Source organism: Temnothorax nylanderi, unplaced genomic scaffold, assembly GCF_030848795.1.
Source record: "Temnothorax nylanderi isolate EJ_2023f unplaced genomic scaffold, tnyl_v1.0 TNYL_tig0019_pilon, whole genome shotgun sequence".
NCBI lineage: Eukaryota > Metazoa > Arthropoda > Insecta > Hymenoptera > Formicidae > Temnothorax > Temnothorax nylanderi.
Window position 1 is genome coordinate 376623 of NW_027249081.1, and position 24101 is coordinate 400723.

A 24101-nucleotide genomic window follows, 5' to 3' on the forward strand; every position below is an offset into this window, starting at 1 on the left:
CTCGGTACATAAAATATTTTCTGATCAGTGGATATTTATACGAATCGCGTGATTGTAATTAGTTACATTTAAAATCTTCAACGTAATCTTTAGAAAAATACTTCATTAATTTGTGTTTGAGATAATTTTGTAATTAAATGTTTTCATCAAGTACGTTGAGTCAATACCGAGTCAAAACTGTGCACATTTGCAATCGAGACGATTTTATTTAATATGCACTCATATTTGTAATTTAGACAATCAAGTGTAGACTTTAAGAAAAAAGATATATGTAACCCCGCGGTAAGTGAGTTGCATCCTCTGCAATTTCCGAATGTTTCCAATTTCATCATCATATCCCGGTATTTCTTAATCATCCTTTGGTGAATATTTCTGCCTGTCACTTTATCTCGTCTCATTTCTGATACCCGCATTCCGTCCGAAATTATGCGCCATGCGTGAAGTATAATTTATTTCGATGCGTTGAGAGGTCAGAAACGATCAAAACGTTACTAAATATTACTAATTTCAGAAAGAGAACGTCGCCAGCCGTTACCCGAATATATTTATTTCTCCCCTTACCACGAATAAATGATATTTTTTACGACATACGTGCAATGTTCGAGTCTATTCAATCTTACTTCAGTGACATCTCTTTGCAGATTTTGAACCGCTGGAAATTAAGCACTGGTCGATGTGAATGAACGAAAAGTCCTCGTCGGGCAAGCAATTTGCTTATAGCCCAAAAGCAAGCACTACATTCACGGTATTTGATACAGTACATGGTGATCATGTACTGCTCATGTTACTATTGATTCTTATCCGAAAGGGTTCGCAGAAGTACTCACAGATGGTAGGTTTAATCCTTCGTGTACTGAGCAAGCGCAAAATCAGACGGTTTGATAATCACGAAGAACGACTCAGTTAAACGATAATTTTCGCTCCGTGAACTGCAATGAACGTCAACGAAGGTAGAACATATCTCGAAAAAGTAGCAAAGTTCGCATCACGATATTCTACTAAAAATAATAAATAAGCGCGTCAAGTGAAATATAATACAATATAGTATAAAACTTACATTTTCAATCATTTTCAAAATTAATTATAATTAAATTAGTATCGATAAAGTAATAAATTAATGAAATCTTTATATTATAAAATATTATTATTTATCTTGATAATAGTGATTCGATCGTTTTCAATATTTTTCTTTTTTCAATTTTAACTAATCATATTGTTTTATATTACAATTTTTTTTTTTTTTTTACCATTACAAAGATATTTCTTCTCTTGACTATATATCCTGTTTGTTACTTAATGTGTTGTTCATGAAAAAATTCTTTCACTTACAGAAATTTAATACTGTAAGTGATAATTTGGCTAGTAATTAATTACTTATTTTGAGTATTAAAAGCACTGTTTTTAATACTTTCAATACTGAAAATAAGTAATTAATCACTAGCCCAATAATCACTTATAATATTAAATTTCTCTAAGGGTTAATAAGGAACGTTCAACATTATAGATATATATAATAATTTAATTTACGTAATTAACTGTTACATACTATATATAAATAAAAGGAAAAATTCGCTTTTAACAAATTGTCGCAAAAATCCGCATTAATTTTTTGCCAGGTGTCTATACATCTGTCATAAAAGTTCAGAACTTCGTGATCTACGAAAGTTTTCGAGAACAGATACAAAACTTTCAATGCTAACAAAACCTTACTTTCTCGACGTATAGATTGATCCAAAGTGTTTTTGAGTGGCAAAGTTGAACATGGTGCATAAAACTGAACGGTTAATTCTGCTGATGTGTGCACGAATCGTTTTTATATTTCTCCGTTACAAACAAAGAGTTTATCTAAAACTTTAATTCTTAGAAAACCGAAGTACGATTAAAATAGCAAGCGATTTCATCAGAATAATAATACAAAATCTTACAAAAAATAAAAAATCTTTTAAAGAGAGTTTTAAATGTTATTACTAAGAACACTTTAAATTTTTAGTTTAGTTTTAGTAAAATATGTATTCTTTTTTTACTTCTACTATTCATCTGTTTTTGATATTTCCCCTTAACAATTCAAATTAGTTGTAACTTATAATATTCCATGACAATATGTAAGAAATAACACAAGTGAAATTTACTATGTGTGCTACTTACAATTAGAGATACCTTTAACCACGAAACAGTCTTGAAATATGACGCGAATTTTAAATTTATAAATAAATAAATGATTACTTCTAACAAAAGAGTAAAAAATTTTTTTGAAATAACGTAAAGAGATAATGTTACTTCTAAATCTATATATATAAAGGAAGATGTCCTGACTGACTCACTGACTCACTCATTCATCAACGCCCAGCCCAAACTTAGCAATAAGTTGAAATATTCTTTATAAAATTCGATTTTATGATTAGATTTCAATTACGCCTTTGCGCTGAGTCGTCAATGTTTACGCATATTAGGCGTATGGCCCGATCCATTTATGCCTATAAGTGACTTCCAGCGACCAAGCATAAGATTCATCATTGTTACGTGTATCCTGTGTCTTTACGTGATCGTGCCGCAATTGACGAATATGATTCTTGCCTGGGGTAATGTGGCTCGGATGGTGGAATACGTTGCCTCCGCGAACTTCAGCTTGCTGGCACTATGCAAATTAGTCGGTACTTGGTATCACGGTGAAAGTAAGTTATTATATCGATATTTTTATCGTGAGAGATATAAATTTAAGGATTCGTTATTTAATTTTAACATCAATATTGTACAACAGTTTTATTTATGTAAAAACGGCCTCGATCATTCATACTATTCATACTGATGTATCATGTTTAATCCGAAAGCGCTTCGAACGCTGATGACATCGGTCATGACCGATTGGATGACTTCGAAGAACGATCGGGAACGAAATACAATGTTAAATATCGCGAGACGTGGCAGAACCTTATCTCTTAGATGCTACGTGGCCTCCTCGTGTACAGTCACGTTTGGCGTTTCTCTCACTCTGCTGAAGTTCTATCGAAATATGCACCAACCTCAACGGACCCTCATGTATCGGTTTACCTATCCTTACAACATTCAAAAGAGTCCGAACTACGAAATTACTTTTTTCACTCAACTGTTCGGCGGTATGTACTCTGCCCTCATCAACTGTACTGTCGACAGTTTCGTCTCTTTACTCGTGCTGCACATAAGCGCACAGCTGATAAATCTACGAACGGCACTCAACGATCTGGTCGACAAACTAGCTAAAGGATTTATATCCTCCCCGAAATTTAAGGAAGGTTTAGCTGCGATCACTATCCGTCACGAACATCTCATCAGGTATGCCAACAAATTTCAAAGCAGGTTATTTAATATTATAGTGCAAAACATTTTTAAACATTTACAGCAATTTATTCATGAGATATCATCATTAATTATTTATATTTTAAAATAAAATTCAATGTGTCTCTCTCTTTCATATTTATAAGAAGGAGTGTATACAATGTCTCATAGACAAAAAATATTTTTTTTATTAAAATATTTTTTTAAACATATAGTAATATAATTGTAAAGATTCTATAAATTTAAAAAAATTTTAAGACAGACTTAAATGTGGACAATAAAAAAGTGAGATATAAGCTTACTTTCAGAAATTGAGATCCTAAATTAAATCTTTTTTAAAATTTGTACATTAAAATAATTATAATTAATCAATAATTATAATTAGAGTATGAAATACATGAATTTTTAAGGAACGCAAAGACAGTTGACGACTGCTATAGCGCTGTGTTATTTGTACACATGTTTGCCGCTACTTTTCAACTGTGTTTTGAAAGCTTTCAAGTTTTCATGGTAAGTAAGATGATTTGTTTTCTGTATAGTTTATGTTTATGCAACAGAAAAATTTAATACATGTTAAATTTTTTAATTTTAATTTTTAATTTAAATGTTTTTAATTTTTTAGTTTAATAATGATTTTTCAATAAAGAATTGAGATATAGATTAAAATTTTATGGTTATTATTACAAATGGTTGATTATTACAAACAATTGTTCGACTTAGAAAAAGAAAAGTATTATTTTCAGATAATATCAAATCATTTGGATGTATCTCTTGTCAAAATGGGTTTTCTCTCGTTTTACGTCGTTCTTGTATTGACACATTTGTATATTTATTGTTACTCAGCTGAAAAACTTTTAACGGAGGTAAAGTAATTATGTACGTCAAACGCGATTTTTCTGTGCAAACCAGAAATATAATAACAATAATTTCTCTTCGCCAGTAAATATTAAAAACGATCCAAAATTATTTAACGACACAACTGGCCAAAATTAATTCTTTTTTTAAATCACAACGTTTCGACCCTAATCGGATCCTTATCAAGTGAGAGTTGAAGCTGTGTAAAAATATCTCACTTGATAAGGATCCGATTAGGGTCGAAACGTTGTGATTTAATAAAGAATTAATTTTGGCCAATTGTGTCGTTAAATAATTTTGGATCTACAGAAATATAATTTTCAGAGCACCAATATGGCGTATGGCGTGTATGAATGCAAGTGGTACGACATATCATCGAAAGACGCGAAGAACTTAATGTTTATGTTGTATCGATCTACAGTTCCGCTTAGATTGACGGCTGGAAAATTTGGAGCTTTTTCATTAGAAATGTTCGGAACAGTAAGATATCTATAAGAGAAAAAAACACTTTATTTTCCGCGCAACAAAAATCTCATTTTTAGCCTACAGAGAGAGAGAGAGAGAGAGAGAGAGAAGAGAGAAAGAGACAAAGCATGAGAGATAAACACTTTTAATTTTTAATAAGATTTTTATTTTTTACGTTCTAAAGTAATTTATACTTTATTGTCAAAATTGAAAATGTTCTCTTTCGATTACACTAACTAAAAGAAAGTACTTTTACAACTTTTAAAATAAAACTAACAGTTGCGCAGAACGGTTCAAGATTCTGTATCATTATATGTATACACATATCAGGAAACACGGTCGCACCTCGCGCCAAGTTCAAGTTAGGACAACGGCGAAGTGGAAAAACGACACTAAAATTCATGCGGAACAAAATAAAATGCTTTTCTAAAATGGATTTCAGAGTCTGGAGATTCAAATGCAGCCGCAATGGATAATTTACAACAACAAAGCTACTTATTGAAACTTTGAGGAGAAAAAGTTAAAGATATGACAAGACTCGAACACGCTTTAGAATAGAAGAGAACCTTCCAAGAATTGATCAATAAGACTTGTTTTGTCACTCTCTGTATGCTGAATATTGTGCTTTTTAAATATATTATATAAACTAAGACTAGAAGAATAGTATCATTATTATTATAACCTATGAGACAAAAATCGGAATTTATATTTTATTTTTATTCTACGTAGACGGTGAAAACGTCAATGGGATACCTATCTGCATTGCTGACAATGATGGATTAGAGAGTATAATGCTGGAATAATACTAAATTAACTGCGATACTTAATTACTACTTATTTTCTATATCGGTACTGTGTTAATAGGATTACATATATTACGTGTAATGTAATTTTTTCTGGATAAATATTTTTGTGCGACAAAACATATTATTTATTTATCATTTTTCGACGTCATAACTTAATTTCTCAATTAAGAAGATAATGCTATATTAAATAGAAAAAGCAATATTTTTAATATTTACAATATGCGGTTCAGTAACGTGATAATTACATGTGGTATTTATGCATAAAAGGGGCCTCCTCTCCGATTTGCTTTATTTTTAAATATGTTGTTGGGGATGTCTTCCCGAGTCATTTCATATATGTATATATAAGGGCCGGGCTCAAATAGTTTCGGAGATACAAGCTGAAAAATGATAAAAATAATACCTTATTTTAACATTTACCTTATTTATTTATTTATTTATTTAATTTATTTATGTAGATTAGTGACGCGCTTTAAAAGTATTTAAGTGTTTAAAGCGTGTCATCTAACCTATGTAGGTTAGATGACGCGGTTTAAAAGTATTTAACTGTTTAAAGCGCGTCACTAACCTATGTAGGTTTAAACCTATGTAGACTTTAAACACTTAAATATTTTTAAAGCGCGTCACTCACACACACACACAACGTAATATTAGTCGTTTATGCCTCTCAGTACTTAAAATAATTGATATATTTTTCAAACTTTTTTTGTTAATAACTTTTTAACGAATAACGACCGATGGCTAAAAACTTCTGAAGGTCACTCAGGAGGGTGACCTTGACAACATATGTCAAGGTCATTGAAATCGGAGAGGAGGTCCCTTTTATGCATAAATATTTGTATTTATTATTTTTATCCTTTCTCAGCTTGTATCTCCGAAATTATTTGAGTCCGGCCCTTATATATATATATGAAATGACTCGGGAAGACATCCCCAACAACATATTTAAAAATAAAGCAAATCGGAGAGGAGGCCCCTTTTATGCATAAATACCTTACATGTTACTACTCAATTGTTCCACACAAGAGTTTGTACATGTATTCAGATGGTAGCGGTTGAATCCTTTGTATACTAAGGGAGCTTTCCGGCAAGCGACACAAGTCGACACAAGCATCGTTCTATCTTTCTTTTTTGATAATGAGTAACAAAGATAAAACGATACTTGTGTCGCATGTTGGAAAGCTCCCTAAGTAACTACAAGGTCATGGCGATTTAGTGTAATCGCGGAAAGTGATTCAAGCAATTTTTTTGCGCCTTAAACATCAATGATTATCAACGAAGGCAGAATATATCTGTTTACCTACAAAAAGTATGATATCAGAAAATGGCACCAAGTATAAATAAATCTTTGGAAAGAAGCCGTTGTTTTTTTTTTGAAAAATTAAAATATATCAAAATTTTAAATGCAAAAATATTAAATGCAAAAAATCTTGGCGCTACTAGCTACACCTGAAAATATTCAAAAATAATTGAAATAGACATACATGTATGGGATGGATATAATAATATGATTTAAATAATAAGAGAAATAATATGATTTAATTTAATATTATGCATTAATATAAAATATAAAATATATTATAAATAATATTAAAATAACATAAATTTAAGTTATTCAATATGGCAGCGTCAAGTTTTTTTACATTAAATAATTTTAAAAATTTGATTAAATTTTTTAAAAATATACACCACAGTTCTTTTCCAAAGATTTATTCCTACTTGATGCCATTTTCTAATATTGTACTTTTATGGTTAGACAGACGTATATACTTGGTCTCTTTTTTTAAAAACTAAATTTTTATATATATCATGCCTTTTTTAAGTAACCATGTTAAATTGTTGTATATATGTATATGTGCATTAACTTGTAAAGTTATTACAAGTTGTGTTTAACTTCAAACAAACGCCTTTTATTAATTACATATAAGTTGTGAAATATAACTAAATGGAGTAAATGGAAGTTTTAATCGATCCCCTTAGGGTTACAATTCTCATCCATCACTACTCTTCTCTCCTCTCACTTAACCTTTTAGACCAACGGCTTAACGTCTCTTCCCGAAAGACGGAGCCCAGTTTGCTCCGCATAAGAGTCTTTCTTGCACGGAGGGCGCAGCTTTCGGAAAATAAATTCCATGTTTACGTGCTCAAGTGGACTCGAACCTGGTTTCTCAGATTACGAGTCTGGCGCTCTACCACTAGACCACACTGCCGCCCCGTGAAATATAACTAATTCTAAGCTAATAAAACTATGCTTATTATTAACAACACAGTATAATTTATTTATCTTTCGTGCAACTTGTTGAATTTTACTAATTGTATTAATGAGTACTGTCAATCTATTGACCTAATATCAATAACAATACATGATAATTGGCTAGTTTTAAAATGCGAACACTTATATCTTTGTGGTAGAGAAGTTGTCATAAAAACTTGTCGGGATATTCCCAATAATTTTCTTAAACGCAACGCAACCGAGAAATTATGGCATCCAAAAATGGAAAAACCAACAGTATCTACAGGCGACGACAATGAAGTTTCTAAAATATAAATTTGCCGATTCGGACTTTGCATCGCAATATCTCTGCTCATGGGACGTAGACGAAAAATGAAAACAGTTTTATTACATAATTCGAACCCAAGCTATCGATTAGTTCTCCCGTAGTGATCCGTATCCATGTCTTAAATGATAAATGTGATTCGCGCTTAAGGTGACGGTGGAAAATTTTGCCTCTGCGAATTTCAGTTCGGCAACATGCAAATTACTCGTTACAAATTACTCGGTACATAAGATATTTTCCGATTAGTAGAAATTTGCGACTCGCGTGATTGTAATGAATTACATTTAAAATCTCCAACGTAATCTTTAGAAAAGTACTTCATTAATTTGCGTTTGCGATAATTTTGTAATTAAATGTTTTCATCAAATACGTTGAATCAAAACCGAGCCAAAACTGTGCACATTTGCAATCGAGACGATTTTATTTAATATGCACTCATATTTGTAATTTAGACAATCAAGTGTAGAATTTAAGAAAGAAAATGTAATCCCGGCGGTAAGTGAGTTGCATCCTCTGCAATTTCCGAATGTTTCCAATTTCATCATCATATCCCGGTATTTCTTAATCATCCTTTGGTGAATATTTCTGCCTGTCACTTTATCTCGTCTCATTTCTGATACCCGCATTCCGTCCGAAATTATGCGCCATGTGTGAAGTATAATTTATTTCGATGCGTTGAGAGGTCAGAAACGATCGAAACGTTAGGTACTAAATATTACTAATTTCAGAAAAAGAACGTCGCCAGCCGTTACGCGAATATATTTATTTCTCCCCTTACCACGAATAAATGATATTTTTTACGACATACGTGCAACGTTCGAGTCTATTCAATCTTACTTCAGTGACATCTCTTTGCAGATTTTGAACCGCTGGAAATTAAGCACTGGTCGATGTGAATGAACGAAAAGTCCTCGTCGGGCAAGCAATTTGCTTATAGCCCAAAAGCAAGCACTACATTCACGGTATTTGATACAGTACATGGTGATCATGTACTGCTCATGTTACTATTGATTCTTATCCGAAAGGGTTCGCAGAAGTACTCACAGATGGTAGGTTTAATCCTTCGTGTACTGAGCAAGCGCAAAATCAGACGGTTTGATATAATCACGAAGAACGACTCAGTTAAACGATAATTTTCGCTCCGTGAACTGCAATGAACGTCAACGAAGGTAGAATATATCTCGAAAAAGTAGCAGAAAGTTCGCACCACGATATTCTACTAAAAATTATAAATAAGCGCGGCGTGTGAAACATGATACAATATAATATAAAACTTATACCTTCAATCATTCGTGTGTTAATAAGAACTTTTCATTCCGCGGCTTAAATTCTGTAAATTTTTCAAAAATTGATTATAACTAAATTACTATATCGGTAAAGTAATAAATTAATGAAATCCTTATATTAGAGGTATTAAATGATTTATTTCGTATAAAATATCATTATTTATCTTGATAATAGTGATTAGTTTTCAATATTTTTCTAATTTCCAATTTTAACTAATTATATTGTTTTATATTACAATTTATTTTTTCTTTCTTACCATTACAAAGATATTTCTTCTCTTGATTATATTCTGTTTGTTACTCGATGTGTTGTTTATGAAATAATATTTTAATAAGGGATGTTCAATATCATAAATAGATAATAATTTACATAACTAAAGATTTCTCACATTAAATAAAAGAAATAATTCGCTTTTAACAATTTGTCGCAAAAATTTGCATTTATTTTTTGCCTGGTGTCTATACATCTGTCATAAAAGTTCGGAACTTCGTGTTCCACGAAAGTTTTGCGAAAACAGATATAAAACTTTCTATATGCTTGCAAAAGCTCGTTTTTTCGACGCGTATAGGTTGTTTCAAAGTGAGTTTTAAGTGCCAGGGTTGAACATGGTGCATAAATTGAACGGTTAATTCTGCTGATGTGTGCACGATTTACTTCTTAGTTCTCTCTGTTATAGACAAAAAGTTTGTCGAAAATCTTAACTCTTAAAAATCGAAGTACGATTAAAATAGCAGTCTTTTTCGTCAGAACAATAATACAAAATTTTACAAAAGAAGAAGAACCTTTTAAAGAGAGTTATTATAAATGCTATCACTAAGAACACTTTAAATTTTTAGTTTAGCTTTAGTAAAATAATATCTAATAATCTCGGGTATAACTCACAACGAGTTCACACCTCTTTTTAATATTTCTCCTGAGCAATTCTAATTAGTTGTAATATTCCATGACAAATTGTAAGAAATAATACAAATAAAGTGAAATTTACTATGTGAATGCTACTTAGAGATACCTATATATAACTACGAAACATTCGTGAAATATGAAGTGATTACTTCTAGCAAGACAGTAAAACAAATTGAAAAAAATAATGTAAAGGGATAATGTTTTTTCTAAATTAGCAATAAGCTGAAATATTCTTTATGAAATGCGATTTTATGATTAGATTTCAATTACGCCTTTGCGCTGAGTCGCCAATGTTTGCGGGTATTCGGCGTATGGCCCGATCCATTCACGCCTTCGAGTGACTTCCACCGACCAAGCATAAGATTCATAATTGTTACGTGTATCCTGTGCCTTTACGTGATCGTGCCGCAATTGACGAATATGATTCTTGTCTGGGGTAATGTGGCACGGATGGTGGAATACGTCGCTTCCGCAAACTACAGCTTGATGGCACTATGCAAATTAGTCGGTACTTGGTATCACGGTGAAAGTAAGTTATTGCATCGATATATTTTTATCGTGAGAGATATATATGTAAAAATTTATTATTTAATTTTAACATCAATATTGTACAACATTTTATTTATATAAAAACGATCTCGTCCATTCATGCTATTCGTACTGATGTATCATGTTTAATCCGAAAGCACTTCGAACGCTGATGACATCGGTCGTGACCGATTGGATGACTTCGAAGAACGACCGGGAACGAAATACAATGTTAAATATTGCGAAACGTGGCAGAATCTTATCTCTTAGTTGTTACGTGGTCACCGTGTGCACGCTTCCGTTTTATCTTTTTTTCAATCTGCGGAAGTTCTATCGAAATATGCACCAATCTCAACGGACTCTCGTGTATGGGTCCACCTATCCTTACAACATTCACAGGAGTCCGAACTACGAAATTACTTTTTTCACTCAACTTTCCGGCGGCATATGCACGGCCCTCATCAATTCTACCGTCGACAGTTTCGTCTCGATATTCCTGCTGCACATATGCGCACAGTTGATAAATCTGCGAACGGCACTCAACGATCTGGTCGACAAACTAGCCGAAGGATTTATATCCTCCTCGAGATTTAAGAAAGGATTAGCTGCGATCACTATCCGTCACGAACATCTCATCAGGTATGCCGACAAATTTCGAGCCAGGTTATTTAATAGTGCAAAATGTCTCTAAATATTGTATTTACAGCAATTTATTCATGGGATATAAGTATTGATTATTTATGAAATTTTAAAATAAAATTTTATGTCTTTTTTATATGTATAAGATGGGTATATACGGGTATGTTCAGCAGAACAAACCGCTCAGTAGCAATCGAACATGATTGGCTGTTACTTTTAGACCCAACAGATCAGCGTAGCGTGTTGATAAGACGACACTCAACAGTTGTGTCTGCTGAACGCGGCCTACAATGTAACATAAACATAAAGGATTTTTTGATTAAGATATTTCTTTATAATATGATTCTCTAAAGACTTTACTTTAAAACTTTAAGACTATCAGACTTAAATGTGGACAATGAGAAAGTGAGATACTAGTTTACTTCAAAAATCCTAAATTAAATCTTAAGATTTGTACAAAACAAGGTCGAAATTAACGAATTTTTGTTGTGGGTAAAATTATGTTTTATTAAAAAATGAAAATACATGTCTTGTAAAGTAATCTTTTGAGAATATCTTCCGAAAATTTCAATAAAAAGTATTAAGAATTAAGGTTTTGGTAGCTATTTTCTCGAAACAGTGTTTTAAAAATCGATATCAGAAATATTTCGAAGACTATAGTGAACCGATTTGCATGAAATTTTTTACAGCTACTCTCAATACAATAATCTAGTGCTTGTCATAAAATTTTTTCGATTTATGGCAACTTTTAGTTTTTTTTTTATAAATAAGAGAAAACCGATTTTGTAGTAAAAAAAATCGCATTTTTCGCTATGAATCGCTGCCATTTTTTGAATAATTAATATTTTCACAATCGGCTATGACTAGCACTATATAGTTTCATTTATTTAGTTTAACGGCAAATTTTTATTTTATATTTCACATAAGAGGGAGCGGAGGTGTTTCTGGTACCGCAAACGCCATTTTTACAAACACCTTTCGGGAAAACAGCTGCCAGGACCTCAATTTTTGGTATTTTTATTGAAATTCTTGGGAGATATTCTAAAAAGATTAGGTACTTTACAAAACATGTGTTTTCATTTTTTAAAATATAATTTTACCCATGATAAAAATTTGTTAATTTCGACCTAGTTTTAGGCCTGTTAAAGGTATGTAACCCCTTAAAATAATTAGTCGATAATATAAGTGTGAAATTTATGAATTTTTAAGGAACGCAAAGACAGTAGATGACTGTTATACCGTAGTGTTATTTATACACATGTTTGCCGCTACTTTCCAACTGTGTTTTGTAAGCTTTCAAGTTTTCATGGTAAGTGACATTTATTTGGTTTTCTGTATAATTTAAGCAACAGAAATTAATATATGTTAAATGTTTTAATTTTTTAGTTTAGTAGTGATGCTTTTTTGATGAAGAATTGAGATATAGATAAAAATTTTACGATATGGTTGATTGTTATAAACAATTGTTGAACTTAGAAACAGAAAAGTATTATTTTCAGATAATATCAAATCATTTGGATGTACCTCCTGCCAAAGTGGGTTTTCTCTCGTTTTACGTCATTGCGGTATTGATACATTTGTATATTTATTGTTACTCAGCTGAAAGACTTTTAACGGAGGTAAAGTAGTTATGTATATCAAACGCGATTTTTCTGTGCAAAACAGAAATCTAATTTTCAGAGCACCAGTATGGCATATGGCGTGTATAAATGCAAGTGGTACGATATATCATCGAAAGACGCAAAGAATTTAATGTTTATGCTATATCGATCTACAATTCCGCTTAGATTGACGGCTGGAAAATTTGGAGTTTTTTCATTAGAAATGTTTGAAACAGTAAGATATCTAAGAGAAAAAAACATTTTATTTTCGCGCAATAAAAAATCTTATTCAATAAAATCTTATCTTTGGCTTACAGAGAGAGACAAAACACGATGATAAACACTTTTAATTTTTAATAAGATTTTTATTGTTTGCGTTCTAAAGTAATTTATACTTTATTATAAAAATTAAAAATGTTCTCTTTCGATCACACTAATTGAAAGAAAGTACTTTCACAACTTTTAAAATAAAACCGAAACACGGTTGCATCTCGCGTCAAGTTCACTTGCAGCACAACGGTGTGATGGAAAAATGACTTTGAAGTTCATGTGAAACAATATAAAAAGCATTTCTAAAGTGGATTTCAAAGTCTCCAGATACAGCCGCGATAGATTTCCCTCTCTAAAGAAGGCGTGCAAAGTCGATACTCGAATATATCGCGGTTGTTGTTGCGCTTCGCGCGCGTCTGTAGTGTCTAGTCCTCTTTTAAAAAGGGGATGTCATCGAATCTATCGAAATATTGTTGTCGCTTTTCCGCGATGCCGATTGTTCTCTTGTTGCGCTTGCTTCATGAGCGGCTGTCATGGCATATTTTGACAGTTGTGTGGTTAATAGTGTAATAGTAACAGTGAAATATTATAGTTAAATAGCGCGCGCGTAGCGCGCGACTGTGATGTCTAGTAATTTAAAACAGAGCTACTTAAAACTGTGAGGGAAAAAGTTGAAGATATGACAAGACTCGAAGACGCTTTAAAACAGGAGAAAATTTCCAAGAATTGATCAATAAGATTTGTTTTGTCATTCTCTGTATGCTGAATATTGTGCTTTTTAAATATATTTTTTAGATATGGATTATATATGTATATGTACCTATATTAATAAGTATATGTATAAGAATATTATCATTTTTATTATAACCTATGATAAAAATTGAAAGTTATATTTTATTTTTATTCTATATATAGATGGTGAAAACGTCAATGGGATACCTATCTGTATTGCTGACAATGATGAATTAGAGTATAATGCTGGAACAATTATAAATTTTCTACGTGCTGTGTTAATAAGACTATATATGTTATTTGTAATATAATTTTTGCTAGATAAATATAGGTTTTGTGCAACAAAACAAATTATTTATTTAACATTTCTGCGTCAAACTTAATTTCTTAATTAAGAAGATAATACTATATTAAAAAGATAAAGCAATATTTATAACGTTTACAATATTTGATTCAGTGACATGATAATTGCATGTTACTATCGATTGCTCTATACAAGAGTTTGTGCAAGTATTCACAGATGGTAGCGGTTGAATCCTTTGTACACTGAGCAAGCGCAAAATCACGGCGGTTTAGTATAATCGCGGAGAGCGAGTCAGTCAAACGATAATTTTTGCGCTGTGAACATCAATGACTATCAACGAAGGTAGAATATATCTCGAAAGAAAATAGTAAAAATCCCTGCACTGCGATATGCTGTTAAAAATATAATCACATAGAAACATAATGATCAATAATTGTGTCTAGCTTTCAATATTTTCCTAATTTTATTTTAGTCTTGCTGCTTTACCATACGTGTTATTTTATTTTTATTTTATTAACATAAAAAAATATATATTTTTTTTAAAGCAACTATACTCTGTTTGTCATTTAACATGTTACTTATTTAACATATTTATTGGCATATTTAGTGAGGAAGTGAGCACAACAAATATATAATAAAACTAACAATTGTTTATTAAATAAAAGAAAAAGTATAATTAATAAATGTTTTATGTGCTTTAATAAATCGTTGCAAAAATTTGCAAGAAACAATTCTATTTTTTGCAAGGAGTCTATAGAAGTTTAGAACTTTGATAGCCCACAAAAGTTTACGGGAATAGGAATAAAACTTTGGATACTGGCAAAAAACATTTCGTTTTCGACGATAGGTTTTACGGTGTTCTTGAGTGGCAAAGTTGGACGTGGTGCATGAAATATACGGTTGGTTGTGCACAAATCGTTCTCTGTTTCAAGTGAAAGAGTTACGTTGGAGGGAAATTTTCCAGAGTTTTAACAACTCTGGAAACCAAAGGATACAGCAGCAACTTTCCGTGGCGATAATAATACAAAATTTTGCACAAAGAGATCTTGTAAATAAAAATTTGAAGCTTAAATGACATAACCGTGCATATAAAATCAGTACAATATTAAAGAAACGTTATCACAAAAAATATTTTTAGTTTTGTCTTGATAAAATCACACATATTATTTGTTCACTTTATCTACTATTTATTCCTTTAATCTATTAATTGCTATGTGCACAAGCCCAAAGAAGTGTTAGCTATATTTTATAATAATCTATAACAAATTATATAAGAAATTATATAAATAAAGTAAATTCTCTCTTCTATGAGTGCTATAATACAGTGAAAAATTAAATAGCTTCTACATTCACTAATAAAGTAGATGATTACTTCATAGTAAAAAAAACGAGAAAAAAATGTTAAAAAATAATGTCAAAAGATTAATGTGTATTCTAAATTATGCAGTAATATTTCTTTAAAAAATTTTATTTTATTATAGATTTGAATTACATGTTTACCCTGACTCGCCAATGGCTATGGATATTTGGCATATGGCCCGATCCCGATATCTCTTTGAGTGGTTTTCGTCGGCCGAGCATAAGATTCATTATCGTTACGTGTACTGTAAGCCTGTACGTATCCGCGCCTCAAATGATGAATGTGATCCGTGCTTGGGGTGACGTGACTCGAATGGTGGAAACTTTTGCTGCCGCGAATTACAGCTTGTTAGCAGTGTGCAAGTTGCTCGTTACCTGGTATCACGGCAAAAGTAAGTTCACTTTTCGCGACAACATAAATGTCGGATAAATTAATTTCTGCTGTCCATGATATGAAATATCAGATATATATCCTCCTTATTTAAGCACAAAATACCCAGATTGTTCGATAATCTTTATGTAAAGAAATTTGCTTGTTTTGGTAATTTATATTCGAACTGATATATTGTGTTCAACCTGGAAGCACTTCGACTGCTGATGGGATCGATCATGGCCGATTGGGTGACTTCGACGAGCAACTGGGAACGAAATACTATGTTGAAGATTGCGAGACGCGGCAGAAACTTATCTCTTAGATGTTGCGTATCCGCAACGGGTTTGATTATATTTTCGCTTTCTCTTTATCTGATGAAATTCTTTAAAAATATACACCAGCCTCATCGGAGCCTCGCCTATCGGGTGGAAAACATCCAAAAGAGTCCGACTTACGAAATCACATATATGATTCAAATGTTCGGCGGCGCATATACGGTCCTTGCTAACTACTCCGTCGACAGCTTTGTCTCGATACTCGTGCTGCACGTGTGCGCACAGCTGATAAACCTGCGGACGATACTTAACAATCTAGTCAACAAATTAGCTAGCAAATCTATATCTTCCTCGAGATTTAGGGAAGGTTTAGCAGCGATCGTTGTACGACATGAGCATCTCATCAGGTACGTCGAAAATTTCTGGTGCATTACTTGATATTCTTGATAATGTAAAGTTATAAACATTCTCAGATAGTAGACTTATTTTTAAAATAAATTTTAAAAAAATTCTACCCTCTTATATCACAAGAAGAAACATATAATATATATAATGTAATTATATAAAAATATTTGTTAATTTATATGTATATCTATATATATTTTTTTCTTTTAAAATATATCGTGCTTTTAAGCGGCGGAAAGAAACTTGGGATTATCAAACCTAAATACCAACATGATAAAAAGTGTGAAATTAAAACAAATTCTTATAAATTCAAGATAAAAACATTAAATTGAAAGTCTTTTTTAATATTTGTACATTGAAATTCGAATAACAAATCATTAACACATTTAATGTTATAACTATAACTATAATAAGTAAATAATGTACGAATTTTCAAGGAACGCAAAGATGATCGACGGTTGCTACAGCACAGTCTTATTTGTAAACGTGTTACTCGCTACTTTTCAGATGTGTTCTATAACTTTTCAGATTTTCACGGTATGTGAGATCATTTATACATGTTCCTTCCCGTGTATTTCATAAAGCGGTAGAATTGAATGAATATTAATTAAAAATTAAATTATTATACTTTTTTATTACATAACAACATAATATATTGCGTTAGATTTGCACAGCGCATTATTTTATCACATGCAACAATTGAAACATATTATTTCCAGATAATAACAGATAATTTGAAATTGCCTATTGTCAGAATAATTTTTCTCTCGTTTTATATCACCTGTATGTTGACGCACTTGTATACATATTGCTACGCAGCTGAAAGACTTATAACGGAGGTAAAATAAATTATATACATTAATGCAACCTATGCAAAAAAAATAATTTTCAGAGCACCAATATGGCGTACGGCGTGTATGAATGCAAATGGTACGATCTATCAGCGAAAGACGCAAGAGATTTAATGATCATTGTATATCGATCTATGATTCCTCTTAGATTGACGGCGGGAAAATTTGGAACCTTTTCGTTAGAGATGTTCGGAACGGTAAGATATACCTATAAAAAAAGATATATTGCTTTGTCTATCTATAGTGACTATTGTGTGAGTCTATGCTTGTATGTATAGTTGTATAAAAATATGCATACAAACATTTTGTAATTATTAAACTGAATATTATTTTTTATTATATGTATATAATACAAAATAAAAAAGAAAAATAAAGAATATTTAATTTAATAATTACAAAATGTTCGTGTGTACATTTCTATACAAATACACATACTTCTACACAGTAAAAAATTTTGTGTACCAAATGTCAATGAAAGTCCACTCTAAATTTTGTGTTAATATAACTCATTCATTGTGTTACTTGTTGACATTTAGAAATGTTATATCAACATTTTTTACAAGTTATTTTAACATTATTGTAAACATACATTGTAAAAAATGTCGATATAACATTTCTAAATGTCAACAAGTAACACGATGAATGAGTTATTTTAACACAAAATTTAGAGTGGACTTTCATTGACATTAAATTTTTTACTGTGTATTATAGACATTTTCTGTTGTATATGTATATGTATATATATTTTTTCTGTATTTTATATATACATATATTTTTTATTGCAACAATATACGTTTTGTATATTGTTTGTATATTGTATATCATTCATCATGATTATAAAACTGTATTTGATCTATATCTTATACTCTTGTTTAGACTCTTAAAACGTCAATGGGGTACTTATCTGCATTGCTAACAATGAGAGATTAGAGAAAATGATGCTGTGGAGAGATGATCAAATAGATCATGAACAGACAGACTTCTTATGACTGACTACGATATCGATTTTTGAATAATGGAATAAACCGATTTATATGCACTGTCTGTAACACCACTTTCGAATTTAAAAAAATACACATTCTTGCGCACGTTGAACAGTTTATGACCATTAGAACTTACATCAACAACTTATACGAAATATAAGTCAAATAGTGTATTAAATATTAATTAATAACTATTAATAACTATATATTGTTTGCTATTTAACACGTTATTCATTAATTGTTTTTTTAATAAAGTATGTTTAGTATTACAATTATATAATATTTACATAAATATCCGTTATTTATTAAATAATTTGTTTTTAATAATTTGTCTTCAAAATCCATAAAAATTATAATTTTTACAAGGAGTTTATGTATTTTTTACACATAGTTTTATTGAAGTATTTAAAACTTTAGATACAGATTTAATAATAATTCTGTTGGGTCATCTAAATTCTAAATAATCATATTGGACGCTCAAGCTAGTTGCTAGAATGTGAACATTTTTTGCAGCACATCATCATACTTAAGGTGTTCGATATAATTATTTTGATGGTCCAACAATTATTTTCAAATCTGCATCTGGCCTAATTTTTATGTGTAACAAAACCGCTTATTTCAACAAAATTGTTCTTTCCATGTATATTTATATTAAATATGCTCGATTTTCTTTTCGCATTTGATGACGTAAGTTCTGATTTAATAAATGCAAAAAAGTAATTATAAGTGATTAAATAAATTCAAATGTTAAAATAATAAAATTATAATATAATTGTGCGTACTTGATTATACTATTTATTTTCTACTTTAACTCTTTGTTAACAGATTCTACCTGTTTGTTTATATATACACATTTGTTCAGCAATTTTTGCTGAACAAATACATGTTTTTGTGCAACAAAATGAATTATTTACGACTTTTTGGCAACGTCATAACTTAACTTTTTAATCAAACAGATAATATTAAAAAAAAACATTTATAACATTCGACTATTATCAGTAATGTACATGCTACTCGTGTTACCACGGATTACTATACACAAAAGGGTTTATGAAGATACTCACAGATAGCGGTTGAATCCTTTGTACACTGAGCAAGCGCAAACTCACAATGGTTTGGTACAATCGTGAAGAACGATTCAGTTAAACGATACTTTTCGCGCCGTGAACACCAATGAATGTCAATAAAGGTAGAATATATCTTGAAAGAGAAATAGCAAAAATGTTTGCAACTGTGATATTCTTTAAAATTATAATCTCATTGTACAAAATAGTTGTGTAACATAGTACAGCATATAAAAATCAAGTTTTCAATAGTACACGCATTAATAAAAACTTTTCGTTCTGGTTATAATTTTAAAACTTTCGAAAAGTTTAGTTATTATTAAATTACTATTTGTGTGGTAACAAGTTAATGAAAAGCTTGTATTACCAAATAATTTATTTAATGTATGAATGATATTATTATTAATAATTATGTTTAGTTTTCAATATTTTCTTAATTTTATTCTCATTATACTGCTCTATCGCATATTATTTTATTTTTATTTTATTAACATTATAAAAAATATTTCTTCTTTTGAAGTAACTTATATCCAGTTTGGCATGAAATATGTTATTAAACGTATTTAATAAGAAAGTAAGCACAAACTTTTCGAAACTAACGGTTGCTTATTAACAAAAAGAATATTTTAATAATTTGTTGCAAAAACTCGCAAAAAAGAATCATAGTTTTTTGCAAAGAGTCTATATATAGACCTCTTATAAAAGTTTAGAATTTTGGTCCATAAAAGCTTGCGAGAATATGAATAAAACTTTATACGTTGTTACGTTTCGTTTTCGACATATAAATTTAGTGTTTTTGAGTGGTGAAGTTAATCATGGTGCATAAAGCAAATAGTTGCGCATAAATCGTTTTTTGTTTGTAAAATCATATGTATTATTTGTCCAGTTTGCCCATTATTTATCGTTTTAATATTCGTTGCTATGTTCATAAGTCTAGAGAAGTGTTAGCTACATACATTCTACAATTATATTATCTATTACAAATTATACAAGAAATAATATAAATGAAGTGTGAATCCTCTCTCTCTCTCTCTTCTATGAGTGCTACAATACTATAGTGGATACAAAAAGTTAAATAACTTCTAAATTAGCTAATAAGAGTAAATACTTTTATCAAAAGATGTTAGAAAGCAACATAACGAGTTAATATCTATTCTAAGTTAACATTAAACAATGATATTTGTTCTAAAATTTGATTTTATTAGATTTGAATTACGCGTTTACTCTGAGTCGCAAATGGCTGTGGTTGTTTGGCATATGGCCCGATCCCGATATCCCTTTGAGTGAGTTTCGTCGGCCAAGCATAAGATTCATTATTGTTACGTGTACTGTGTTCCTGTACGTATCCGCGCCTCAAATGATGAATGTGATCCGCGCTTGGGGTGACGTGTCTCGGATGGTGGAAAATTTTGCCTCCGCGAATTTCAGTTTCTTGGCAGCATGCAAATTGGTCGTTACCTGGTATCACGGCGAAAGTGAGTTTACTTTTCGCGACAATATGAATATTGTGTAGATTTATTTGTATCGTCCATGATATATGAAATGTCAAAGTTATATCTCCCTTACTTAAGCACAAAATGATCGGATTCGATAGTCTTTCTATAAAGAAATTTGTTTGCTTTAATTTTCGGTACATTGATACGTTGTATTCGAAGCACTGCGGCCGCTGGTGGCATCGATCATGTCCGATTGGATGACTTCGACGAACCATTGGGAACGAAATACCATGTTGAAGATTGCGAGACGTGGCAGAAGCTTATCCTTCAGATGTTGCATGGCCGCAGTGGGCACGATTATATTTTACCTTTCTTTCCATTTGATAAGATTCTTTAAAACTATACACCAACCTCGACGGAATCTCGTTTATCGGCTCGAAAATATCCAAAGAAGTCCGATTTACGAAATCCTCTATTTTATTCAACTATCCGGCGGCACATATTCAGTTCTCGCTAACTACTCCGTCGACAGCTTTGTCTCGATACTCGTGCTACATGTGTGCGCGCAACTGATAAATTTGCGGACGACACTTGACAATCTGGTTAACGAATTAGCCAGTAAATCTATATCTTCGTCGAGATTTAGAGAAGGTTTAATTGCGATCGTTGTACGACACGAGCATCTCATCAGGTACGTCGAAGAATTTTCGCACTATTTACTTGGTAGTGTAATGAATTTAAGCATTCTTTGATAACAGATTATTTTTTAGATAAATTTGAAAATAAAGTCCTACTTTCTCTCTCTTTCATATGATAAGAAATTAAGAAGAAATATATACAACATAATTATATAAAAATATTTGTAGGTTAATTTTTTCTTTTTGAAAATGTATCCTGCTTTTAAGCAGCAACAGAAAATTTGAAACTATTGAACTTAAAAATGAACAAAACGACACAAAAAGGAAATGGACAATATAAAAAATATAAATCATTGACTCAATGAATCAAATTGAATCATAAACTCTATAATAGATTTAAAATAGAAATTCTAAGCTAAATCTTCTTTAAGATTTATACATTAATATTCAAGTAATAAGTCGTTAAACACATAACGAATTTGTACTAATTTTCAAGGAACGCTAAGACAATCGACGGCTGCTACAGCTCAGTGTTATTTGTACACGTGTTTGCCGCTACTTTTCAGATGTGTTTTATAACTTTTCAGGTTTTCACGGTAAGTGGGATCATTTATATTTTTCTTCCTGCGTATTTTATAAAGAACTAAATTATAATTATAAATATATTATATTATATATTATATTATGCAATATTACATTTCTAATTATACTTTTCTTATTATACATATAATAACATAATACGTTGCGTTAGATTTGCACTGCGCATTGTTTTATCAACAATTGAAATGTATTTTTTTCAGATAATAACAGATACTTTGAAAGTACCTGTTGTCAGAGTAATTTTTCTTTCGTTTTACATCGCCCTTGTGCTGACGAATATGTATATATACTGCTACTCAGCTGAAAGACTTATGACGGAGGTAAAATATATTACATATTGACGCGATCTGGGTGTCGATCATGAATCTTTTCTCCTTACATGAAAACGTGATATTGTGAGAAGTAAAAAATTTCATTAAATTTGTAAAAAATGAAAATTTTACTTTGAGTCGTTCAAAATGGCTGTTACATGATAGGTTACTTTCAACGAGAAGAACAAAAATAAAAATAATAAGCTACGTATAACATGAAAAATTTGCATAACACTTAAAATCCATTTAATATTTCAAAAAGAAGATTTAAGAATTATATAGGTATATAGTATTAATATTATTCATTATAATATTATATAAACTCATTTTGTTATAATATTTATAAGTTGTTTATTATATTTATGTCACTTTTCTTTGTATTTGTCCTGATCTCACACGAAAGATACAATTTTAAAAGCCATGTAACCAAACTAAATGAGATGAAAATTATTAGATGAATATGTTATCTATATACCTATACTATTTTAAACAATACTTTTTTCGATAGTACGTATGCAACATTATGCTATTTTTTCACGTTTTAACCAAATCGTTGGTTAAAAATTTATGTGAAAAGGTTTACGTAAAATATTTCATGTGTCGAGAATACATGTTAGAGAGATAACATTTAGATAATATTTATGAGATAATATTTATTAAAACAGTTAAGTCAATGGTACTTTCACAAAACATAATATATGCTTTCGTGTTGTATCGTGTAGGAACTAGTAAATCATTAAATACGCACTATACAAAAGGCAATTTCTTTTCACTTTTTTATGTAATAAATTATTATTAATGTGAAATTCTTCGCAGTGGAAAGTGGAAGGTAAAAATGTTCTCGACAGATTCATGATCGACTCCCTGTACGAAAAGAAAATCTGTGCAAAATTTTGAAATTTTTAGAGCACCAAAATAGCGTACGGAGTGTTTGAATGCAAATGGTACGATATACCGCCAAAAGACGCAAAGGACTTAATGTTCATTATACATCGATCTACGGTACCACTTAAGTTGACAGCTGGAAAATTCGGAATCTTTTCGTTACAGATGTTCGGAATGGTAAGATATATTTAGGAGAAAAAAATATGTCACTTTGTCTATACGCGACTAATGTCTGTGTTAGTGTTTATATAAAAAAATCCCTTTTTGGAATAATTAAATAGGATTAAATTATTTTTTATTTTTCTATTTTATAATATATAGTACATTTTTATTACGTATGTTGGTGACATCCATCATGATTATATAAAACTAAAAATTTTGTCTGCATTTTGTACTGTTCAGGCTCTGAAAACATCAATGGGATACTTATCTGTGTTGCTAACAATGAAAGACTAGAGAAAATGATACTGGAAGTATGATAACGAATTAATTTTATATAATTAACTACGATAGCGATTTTTGAATAATGGAATAAACAGTTTATATGCACTGCCTGTAACATCCAATTTTCGAATTGGAAAAATATAAATTTTTGCGCAGCATATCAAACTATCATTCAATTATTAGTTTAATTATTTACTTGCCTCCGTACAGCAATTAA

At 30.8% G+C, this 24101-nt stretch overlaps 4 protein-coding genes across 4 annotated transcripts; all 4 read left to right on the forward strand.

The window, feature by feature from the left end:
* The first annotated feature begins 934 nt into the window (after window positions 1-934).
* Window positions 935-5481, forward strand: LOC139768901 (odorant receptor 4-like). Its single transcript, XM_071699545.1, has 7 exons — window positions 935-950; window positions 2403-2672; window positions 2829-3309; window positions 3723-3822; window positions 4056-4175; window positions 4492-4647; window positions 5362-5481. Exons 1-7 carry the CDS (start codon window positions 935-937, stop codon window positions 5413-5415), a joined length of 1197 nt encoding a protein of 398 aa, XP_071555646.1. The 3' UTR covers window positions 5416-5481.
* Window positions 5482-9149: 3668 nt separating this feature from the next.
* On the forward strand, window positions 9150-14300 carry LOC139768902 (odorant receptor 4-like). The gene is made up of 7 exons (XM_071699546.1): window positions 9150-9165; window positions 10446-10715; window positions 10873-11353; window positions 12563-12662; window positions 12853-12972; window positions 13034-13189; window positions 14140-14300. The coding sequence occupies exons 1-7, from the start codon at window positions 9150-9152 to the stop codon at window positions 14191-14193; spliced, it is 1197 nt and encodes a 398-aa protein (XP_071555647.1). The 3' UTR covers window positions 14194-14300.
* Window positions 14301-14586: 286 nt separating this feature from the next.
* On the forward strand, window positions 14587-18718 carry LOC139768904 (odorant receptor 13a-like). Its single transcript, XM_071699548.1, has 7 exons — window positions 14587-14602; window positions 15742-16011; window positions 16203-16674; window positions 17110-17209; window positions 17392-17511; window positions 17565-17720; window positions 18400-18718. Exons 1-7 carry the CDS (start codon window positions 14587-14589, stop codon window positions 18451-18453), a joined length of 1188 nt encoding a protein of 395 aa, XP_071555649.1. The 3' UTR covers window positions 18454-18718.
* A 961-nt stretch (window positions 18719-19679) lies between these two features.
* On the forward strand, window positions 19680-23988 carry LOC139768903 (odorant receptor 4-like). Its single transcript, XM_071699547.1, has 7 exons — window positions 19680-19695; window positions 20776-21045; window positions 21226-21697; window positions 22141-22240; window positions 22445-22564; window positions 23462-23617; window positions 23843-23988. Exons 1-7 carry the CDS (start codon window positions 19680-19682, stop codon window positions 23894-23896), a joined length of 1188 nt encoding a protein of 395 aa, XP_071555648.1. The 3' UTR covers window positions 23897-23988.
* Window positions 23989-24101: the final 113 nt, after the last annotated feature.